Source organism: Tupaia chinensis, unplaced genomic scaffold (genome assembly GCF_000334495.1).
Source record: "Tupaia chinensis unplaced genomic scaffold, TupChi_1.0 Scaffold148350_1, whole genome shotgun sequence".
NCBI classification, from domain to species: Eukaryota; Metazoa; Chordata; class Mammalia; order Scandentia; family Tupaiidae; genus Tupaia; species Tupaia belangeri.
Window position 1 is genome coordinate 503,305 of NW_006208201.1, and position 9,971 is coordinate 513,275.

Consider the following 9,971-nt stretch of genomic DNA (forward strand, 5'->3'; position numbering starts at 1 on the left):
CCCTACATTCTTCCTTCCTGTCAAGATTTTAGGCATGCATGTGTAGCATATGTATCTGGTGTGTTTTTTCAAGCTGCTGGAGCTGGGATTAGAACCTCAGTTGAATCCACGTGGAATCTGGTTTGCTTAACTGCTGTGCTATGGAGCCAGCACTACAAACCACTACTTTAAAGAAAATGAAATCTACTCCCCTAATTTTTGGTATTTTCTTTCTGACTTGAATTTGCTATGTTTGGTCACATCAAATGAATTCATATGTATATGAGACTTTGTGAATCAGAATGAAGCCAACATCCTCAAAATGTAATAATGAAAGAAAAAATTTCAGAACCCACAGAAAAATCATGACAACCAAAAATGTAAGTTTATTGAGCCCTCCCAAAGGTTAATATTTTTAAAAATATTTATTTAATTTTATTTATTACTATTATTATCATTATTTTTTATTTGATCAGAGAAAGAAAGAGGGAGCGAGAGAGAGAAGGAAAATGAGAAAGCAAGCCTCCAGGTGAGAAGGAAAATGAGAAAGCAAGCCTCCAGGTCCAGGATCAAACCGTGGTTGGCCATGTGGAAGTCCAGCACCTTAACCACCACACCGCCTGCTGGCCCCCCAAAGGTCAATGTTTAAATGACATACAATACTTTTACAACTCTATTACTTGGCCATGACTTTTTAGAGTATCCTTAAAACAAAACCAAGAGAGGCTGGCAGGCGGCATGGACTCCCACATGGCTGACCATGGTTCTAGTCCTGGACCTGGCAGCTTGCTTTCTCACTTTCCCTCTCTGTGTCTCACTCACTTTTGTCCCTCTTTGGTCAAATTAAAACAGGTAAATAAATAAAGTTAAAATAAAAATAATTCTTTTAAAAAAACCTACCAAAAAAAAGAAAAGAAAAACCTTAAATTCTTTTAAGAACTGAAAACCTACCCCTACCCGTACAATGAAGAAATGTCTTCTGTTATAAAGCAAACCCCTTGTTAAAATCATCAGTCTGATCTGGAGTCATTTTGAGCAACATATCAGGAAGACATTCTGAATCCAAAGAAAGCAGCTCACATGATCAGGTAACTAAAAAGATCCTGAGGTTTCTGGCAAAACCATTCATCTTGTATTTAATAGGAAATAAAATATATATGCATAATATGAATAAAAACTAGTCTAAGAGAAAAGTTTTATTATAATTATCTTCAATGAACCTACACTTTTAAGAGGAGAATCAGTACCCAAAGGCTGGTATTCTGCTCTGCCTTTTTTTTTTGAGAGGTTTTTGCTATAGGGCGCGTGCGCTCGCCAGACAGACAGACCGAGACAGAGAGACAGAAAGTGAGAAATCACCCCCCAGGGGGGATGGTCACGCCACAATCCCTTCTCCTCCATTTTCCTCTCGGGATCTTGGGCACCCACGCACACGCGACCGGGGTGATTTTTAAGCCACCCGGTTCGGGACGCGAACTGCGGTCGACTACATGGGAGTCCAGCGACATAGCCATTACACTAACTGCTGGTCCCCTCTGTTCTGCTTTCCCCCCTCTGTTCTGCTTTTTAAAAGTAGGTCTCTAAGACAAATCAAAGGAGAAGAACAAAATTTCAGTTTGTTTTGATCTGTGTGTTTTGTATTCGTAAATGACATTTACCTTTAGTTACCAAGTCATGTAGCCAAAGGTTACAATACCATAATAGACAATTTGGAAAATATACTGCAAGCGGTTAATGACATTAAGTATGACAGGTTCTACATATAAGCCTTTGTGAATTCTTCCAGCTAAAAACCAAAATAAAAAGAAAATTGGCTTAAATTGTCCTAGGCTGATTTGGTATACATATGACAAAAATTGCTAAGGTTTTTTTTTCTTTTTCTTTTTTTTTTTTTTTCCATTTTCTCAAGAAAACCAAACACCCCATATTTTGCACCTGGACCCATGTAGTTCAAGTCAGTGTTGTACAACGGTCATGCCTGCAAACTTGTTAGTTCTGTGGTGAAGAGTATTTTTCTCAAATGCTCACCTTGAATCTGGCTAATCTCTTCTCTCCCCTCTTTTTCTCCAGGAGCCCAGGGCTTTTGGCTTCCGAAATGATAAAAGGTTGAAGGTCAAGCCTTTTCCCTTTCTCTTGTTTTCTTTTTAAATTTTCTGTATGATGCATGAGTTTTAATTTTGGTGACTGGAAAGTCCAAAAACATCATAAAATGGTGGGAGGTAGAACTCTGAGCTGAGCAGAGCCTGGTCTGTATCCATGTGGTTGCTAACTGTAAGGTTTTACAATTTTTTTCTACTCTTTAATAATAAAAATGGGTTATGGGGATAGGCTGCAAGTTTCTTTTTTTCCCTTTGATTTGCAAGAGGGTGCAAGCACTCTCTGGAGAGAGGCAGAAAGAGAGAGTGGAAAAGTGAGAAAGCATCCCCAGGAAGATGGCCATACCACAATCCCTTCTCTTCTATTCTCCTCTCAAGATTTTGGGCAATACATGCATATGCGCCCGGTGTATTTTTCAGGTCACCTGGTCTGGGACTTGAACCACACAGCTGGCCATGTGGGATCCAGCTGCTTTCAATCATCATGGCACTGGCTGGTCCCATGAATTTTTTTTTTTTTTTTTCCCATAGGATCTGTGTGTTTGTTGGAGAGAGACAATGAGAGGGAAAGTGAGAAATCACCCCTCGGGGGGAATGGCCACACCTCAATTCCCTTCTCTTCTATCCTCCTCCTGGGATCTTGGCCATGCACACACGTGTACCCAGTGTGATTTTCAAACTGCTACGTCTGGGACTGAAAACACAGTCAGTCATGTGTGAGTTCAGTGCCTTAACCATCACACCACCTGCTGGCCCCACCACCACCTCTTCTAAAAAAGTAAAAAGGTGTCAGGAGGATAAAGTCACTAACCTACAGGAAGGATATTTAATTTGGTAGATTTTGGGGGCAATTAACTTCTTTGTGGAAACAAAAGAATAAATGATAGTACCAGCTACTCTCAGGGGAAATATGGAAAACAAGATTTTGGGGCCAGCAGGTGGCGGGGTAGTTAAAGGTGCTGGATTCCCACATGGCTGACCATGTTCGAGTCTCAGACCTGATGGCTTACTTTCTCATTTTCCCTTTCTCTCTCTCTCTCTGGTCAAATGAAATAATGATAATAATAATAACAAATGGAATGAAATAAATAATTTTAAAAAGAGAAAAATAGGATTTTATCTTTCTAGAGTTAAAACAGGGTCAAGATTCTTTAATACTATAAGGAAGAGAGAATTTTCACTTATAAGCAGTATAACTATCAGCTTTCAAAGATCATTGGCCCAAAGTTCAAAGGAAGTATTTAAAATAAAAAAGTGAAATTAAGTCATATACTTGCTTTTAATGCTAGGTTTAACTGTAATAACCTAAGCAATAATGATAGTTTTGATTACTTTTAAAGTATATAACATTAAAAAACTTTTAAAAAGGGAGCCGGCAGGTGGTGTGGTGGTTAAGAGGCTGGACTCCCACACAGCTGACCATGGTTTGAATCCTGGATCTGGTGGCCTACTTTCTCACTTTCCTGATCTCTCTCACTCTCTCTGGTCAAATTAAAAAATAATAGCAACATATAAAATAATTTTAAAAATAAAAATAAATTCTAAAAAGTTCTTTTTCTTTTCAGTGATATTAGTTGAAGTGCTAAGAAGTGTAGACTGAAGTACTATGCGATACTGGAGTCACTCATGAAACAATTGGATGTTTTATTTGCTTACACAGGGATGACACACTCTACAAAGGTCCTTACCTCTGATTTCTATTATGAAGAAAAATATGGTGAACCTCTAGGTATTCAGGAATTCTAATACATACCTGTATTAGAAGTAGGGAAGTAGACATATATGGATTTTGCTACTTGTGAGCCAGTCTAACAAAAACAATAGGGAGTGGTACCAGGGAGAGAAAGGAAATTGAAATTGATGATTTCAGATTTTCAGATTATTAAATATAAATTAATCCTGTAACTGATTCTGCTTCAGAGGAAAAACAGAGGATTGGTGACTATATACAGTATTGTGGAAGTAAAGTTTGACAGGTACATGTATCCTTTTTTAGTTTTGCATTTCACTATTTTTAAAAAGAAGAATTATTTAATTTTATTTATTATTATTTTTAAAAATGTGCTACAGGGCATGTACACTCTACCAAAGAGAGACAAAGAGACAGGGAAAGTGAGAAAGCAAGCCGCCAGAGGAGGAACTCTGAATAGTGGTTGGCCATGAGGGAGTCCAGCACGCCTTAACCAGCATGCTGCCTGCTGGCCCTGCATTTCACTTTTTAAATATCATCGGCTTCTCATTTTGATATCTCAGTCAAACAACATATACAAACGTTAGTTGTGCAAAAGTGTAAATAGTCTTTCTAAAAGCCATACTTTACTCTCACATATAGTAGAAACTTACTGGTCTTTTTTTTTTTTTTAAAGATATTTTTGCTATAGGGTATGTGTGCTTGCCAGAGAGACAGAAAGCGAGAAATCACCCCTCAGGGGGAATGGCCACAGTGTGATCCCTTCTCCACTCTTCTCTTGAGATTTTGGCACACACACACACAAGCCTGGCATGAGTTTTTAAGCTGCTGGTTCTGAGACTGGAACTGCGGTCAACTATGTGGAAGTCCAGCAATGTAACCACTATGCCATTTGCTGGTTCCTGCTGGTCTACTGATCTTTCTTCTAATATACATCGGCGAAATATGAAAAAACAAAAACAAAAACAAAAAAAAACATAAGCTAGGAGTAAATTAGTTACTATGGCCAAGACTGGTGATGAAATTGGGTTCTTTAATTTCTGGTAAAATAATGAAAATAAACTTAACTATTTCTTCCACAAGAACATGTTGTTCTTAAGCCTACCTTGACATTCTGATTTTTCTCAGACACAGATAAATAAACTGAAAAGCTACCTTTAGAACACAGTTGCTGTTCACAAGGAGATTCCCTGGCTTAATGTCTCGATGCAAAATGCCAGCTGAGTGGAGATATTTCAAACCTGAAACAACAAAAAGATTTAATTGCAGATAATTAATTCCTTTTACTAGACCGATGATTTGGGAAAAACCCTAGAAGTTAACAACAGAGAATTTAAAACTCTTCCCTAAGTAACTACATAGTCAACATTATTAAAAGCTTGATTTAGTCCTACCTCAAAAAACTCTATTTTTTTCGGGAACTAGCAGTTAGCGTAATGGCTATGTCGCTGGACTCCCACATAGTCGAACGCGGTTCGCGTCCCGGACCCAGTGGCTTAAAACTCATGCCGGGCGCGTGTGCATGCGTGCCCAAGATCCCGAGAGGAGAATGGAGGAGAAGGGATTACGGCGTGACCATCCCCTCTGGGGGGTGATTTCTTTCTGTCTCTATGTCTCTCTCTGTCTGGCGAGCAGACGCGCCCCTATAGCGAAAACCTCTCAAAAAAACAAACAAAAAAAACAACAAACCCCCCCCCAAAAAAAACCCTCTATTTTTGCTATAATAAAATAAAGTGTCATCAAAGGTTTGTACAATCTAGAGATGATATTTATAATTTAAAAAATTAGTCCTGTCATTGATATGTCAATCTATGACTCTAAATCTGCTTTAACCAAATAGTTCACATTAACCAAAAGGGAGCCTTTTCCAGGAAAGATTTTTCACTACTAAGAGAAAATTCAGAAAGTTGCCCAAGTTTCTCAGTAGAATTCGCCACTGATAATCAAAAAAGATAATCACTTGTTAGATATTTTTGGCATGTTAAAAGACAGGGGCCTGTAGCATGGTAAAGGTCAGAGCCTTAGGGATGAGTTTGTTTTTTAAATAAAATACAGCAAATCACATTTTCACGAGTAAGAGGCAAATCTACCCCATGTCTACCTACCAAAGAATATTAACAGATCTATCAGAGGTGAACTTTCTAGTTTCGATACTGCTTATGAATTTTAATCCTTTTGGTAGATTTTTTAAAAATTCCTATTACATTTTTAATGAACTCCATGACAATATGCATCTATCAAGGAAAAATTCTAAAGGATGCACCTGAGGACCAGAAAAGGCATCAATAATGTTGGCTAAATAATTTCTCAGTCAAATCCATGTTTTTAGTGAGCTAGTTTGAATTATTAGTTGGCTGCTTCTATCAGTCTTCTCCGTCTGCTTTATGTTTTTGTTTTGTTTTGTTTTTTAATAAAAGAGAGATTTCTGCCACAGGGCATGTGCACTCTGGAGCGACAGAGAGCCAGAAAGTGAGAAATCACTTCCCAGGAAGGATGGCCACACTGTAATCCCTTCTCATCCACTCTCCTCTTGGGAATTTTGGTTATGCACGCACATGTGCCCGGCGTGAGTTTTAAGCTGCCAGGTCTGGGATTCAAACCGTGGTCGACTACATGGGAGTCCTGATATAACCACTACATCATCGGCTGGTCCCCATCTGCTTTGGTTTAAAAGGTCATTTTGTTTCTCTAGAGTTGGACTCAGATATATCAGCTAACACTGAGAGGCTTGCAGGATGGATGTCATTCAGACGGGATACAGTCCCTTTCCAATTTAGCCATCTAATGCCACATACTCCTATCAAGAACTAAAGGCTGTTTAATGGATTTGTGACAAACCATCCTGCTTATTTACCTCCTTAGACAGACCCACTCGACTGCCTAATAATTTTGACAGGGTCTTGTTTTCCATCACTGAAGATAACTATTAGGCCACCCTTAAGAGCCTTTCATTTAATATCAAATGTAGAAATTATGAAAAACACCCTGGCCAAAATAAAAAGGTCTTTAGAGAATAAGCAAGCTTTGGCAGGTCAGATTAAAGTTCAAATGAAAGCAAAACATTTCATTTATTCTGTGACAGAGATTTTTTTCTTCATAAAATCTTACCTCGCAAAATCTGATAAAGAAAAACTTTGACATGATCTGAGCTGAGTGGTTGAGGAGAGACGATAATTTTATGTAGGTCACTCTGCATCAATTCTGTGACAACATATCTTGAGGTTTTAAGTTAAGGAGAGTTTAGAGAATTTAGCCCCCAGGTCCCCTCAAAGTAGTCACCGTATCTAAAGAATAACCTCCATTCTCAAGGCTGAAAAAGTTTAGGGAATTGAAAGCTTCTAGACAGCAAGATAGATTTGAGAATTCCAGCCCACAAAAGATAAAACATTGCCCAAATTAAAAGAATTTCACGTTTAAAAATGTTAGTAGAAGTAAACAACAAAATGATTTCTCTATAATAAGCATTCCAAGAGAATATCAAAATGCAAACATTTTCAATAACAGGCAGGCCAGGAAAGAGTTCAAAGACCAAACAGTCTGGAGGTCTACTCAAGACACGTTACTGGAGTGTTCTCTGAATCCAAATAAAAGGGGATTGGTGACCTTTATTAGAGGTCTCTATGGCATCAGTGAAATAGATTCCAACACACCCATCAATTATGACTTAAGTTACTTTATCAAATATGGTACACCTAAAAAGCATGTTAGTTCAAATCCAAGTTTTCCCGTCATCAATCTTAATAACTTAGTTCTTTTATCACTTTAGTTCTTAAACATTTACAAAACCTCCTTATTAAATTTCAAGCTTCTTATGCTTTGTAATATGTTGTATCCTCAGGATTTTGTTCTGTCAACTCATGGAAGACAATCAAAAGCTGGAGGCTGGTTAAGCCATGGAGATGTGAACTTTAGAACTCTTAAATTATAGCACATAAATATTTGTGACATTAAGAATCAACTTCTGTCAAAAACATTACTGATTTTCTTCTATGCTTTGTTTTCAAGATTTAAGAATTTTTGTCTTCTCTTGAGCTGCCAATAGGTTCATGTACCTATTGAACAGAATCCTAACCTGTTTCCTGGCTTTAAGTCTCAAGCAAAGTTCTCTTAACATTTGTGGATTTTGATTTATTTAAGCTATAACTGCCTTAAATTAAAAATATATTAAAAAATACCTATTTAAGGACTATAGTAAGCTATATAGCCTCAGCCAGGTGCTACTTTGTAGTATATTCATTCTACTCACAGAATTTCATGCCTAAAGTCAGACTTGTGTTCACAGATATGTATATATTAGCTGAACTTGCTATTCCAAGTAGTTAGATTAGGATATATTGTGAAGTAAAATGTGTGTAGGGGGGAAAGGAATGAGAAGCAACTGTAGATACCAGAGATAGTATGGGAGGAGGGTGGGAAATGGCAGAGGGTGAGAAACATGGGGAGAAAATAAGTATATACATACATACATATACATGTGTGTGTGTGTGTGTGTGTGTGTGTATATATATATATACATATATGCACATGTGTTGTATGGCAAAAACAAAAAAAGTATATATACACACATCTGTATAGATGTATGTATATATACATGAAAATGAATAATGGAAAATTATTTGTTGACAATAACATGTATGATTAAGCCACTATACAGTGTATTATGGATGTGAAATCGCATACTGTATGCTATGATGATGTTCAGTGAATTATTGTAAAATAAATAAATTTAAAATAAAATAAAATAACAAAAGAAAATGTCTTTTGCTATACTTAGAATGGAATCAATTCATGTCTTACTCTGCTCACAAGAACTCATTGAAAGTTTGTACGGGTTTTGTTATTTAAACATAGCCTTACATAAGACAATTTCTATTGTATTTTAATGTTTTAGAAAAAACAAGGAGGTAAGAGAACAACTAGGAAGCAAGGACAGCTAATGATAGCATTTGACAAACACCCTTTACCTTGAGACTTTTTTTTTTTTAACTGCTTCAGGATACCAAACTGTGCCTTTCTTTCTCCCTTGGTTGCTCTTGTAAGTTTACTTTGTGGGTTCTCTTAACTTCTCCAATCACTTAATGAAGAAATGCCCCAGGGCGTGGTCCTGAGTCCTCTTCTCTATCCACATCCATATTCTCTTATCAAGACTTAGTTCTAGTCCCATGTCTTTAAATAACCTCCACACAGGGCCAGCAGGTGGTGGGTGTAGTGGTTAAGGTGCTGGACTCCCACATGGCCAACTTGGGTTGAGTCCTGGACCTGGCAGCTTGAAACTCATGCTGGGCACGTGTGCGTGTATGCCCAAAAAAAATCCTGAGAGAAGAATGGAGAAGGGATTGCAGTGTGGTCATATTCCATGGAAGGTGATTTCTCACTTTGTCTCTGGTGTGTGCACATGCCCTATAGCAAAAATCTTATAAACTCCCCTCCCCCCCACCAGAAAAAAAACAAAAAGCAAACCTCCACACTGATGACCAAACCTCTTTCTCTAGTTAATCTTTCCGTTAAGTGCAGCTAACTTGTATGTCAAACTGCCTACTCATTATCTTCACTGGATGACTAATTAACATTTCAAACTAACATGTCCAAAACTGTATTTCTGATCGTTCCTCCACCACTTTCGAGCTGCAGTCTCTCCCATAACAAACCTATTTTCCTCAGCAAGTTCTTCACACAACAAACCACAGATCTCTCAGACATCCTTAATTCCCCTTTCTCCCACCATACCTCCAATTCATCACAGTTCAGTTGGCTCTACCTTAAAAATTAGCCTACCAGCAGGTAGTACAAAGATTAAGGTATTAGATGCCACACGGCTGACTCTGTGGTTTGAGTACTGGACCTGGTAGCCTGAAAAACTGCCAAACACGTGTGTGTGCATATCCAAAATCCCAAGGAGAATGGAAGAGAAGGGACTGCAGAGTGGTCATCCCCTTGGAGGGTTACTTCTCTCACTTACCTTCTCTCTCTGTCTCTCTCCAGCAAGCACATGTGTTGTACGGCAAAACAAAAACAAAACAAAACAAAAAACTTAAAAAATTTAGCCGGGATAAAGCCACTTCTTATCATGTCCACTGTTACTACCTTGACCGCAAGACCCCTAGATTTTATTTATTATTTATTTATTTATTGGAGAGGTTTTTGCTATAGGGCGTGTGCACTCGCCAGAAAGACAGAGAGAGAAAGAGAGACAGAAAGCGAGAAAT

At 37.9% G+C, this 9,971-nt stretch overlaps 1 protein-coding gene across 1 annotated transcript in view; it reads right to left on the reverse strand.

Annotated features, from left to right (window-relative positions):
• The window catches only part of NLK (nemo like kinase), a gene marked incomplete in the record, with an annotated part of 196,979 nt that overhangs the window by 26,084 nt on the left and 160,924 nt on the right, over nucleotides 1-9,971 (reverse strand). The window contains 2 exon segments of the mRNA XM_014584980.2: nucleotides 4,921-5,006; nucleotides 6,874-6,980. Coding sequence (XP_014440466.1) covers nucleotides 4,921-5,006; nucleotides 6,874-6,980 — 193 coding nt within the window.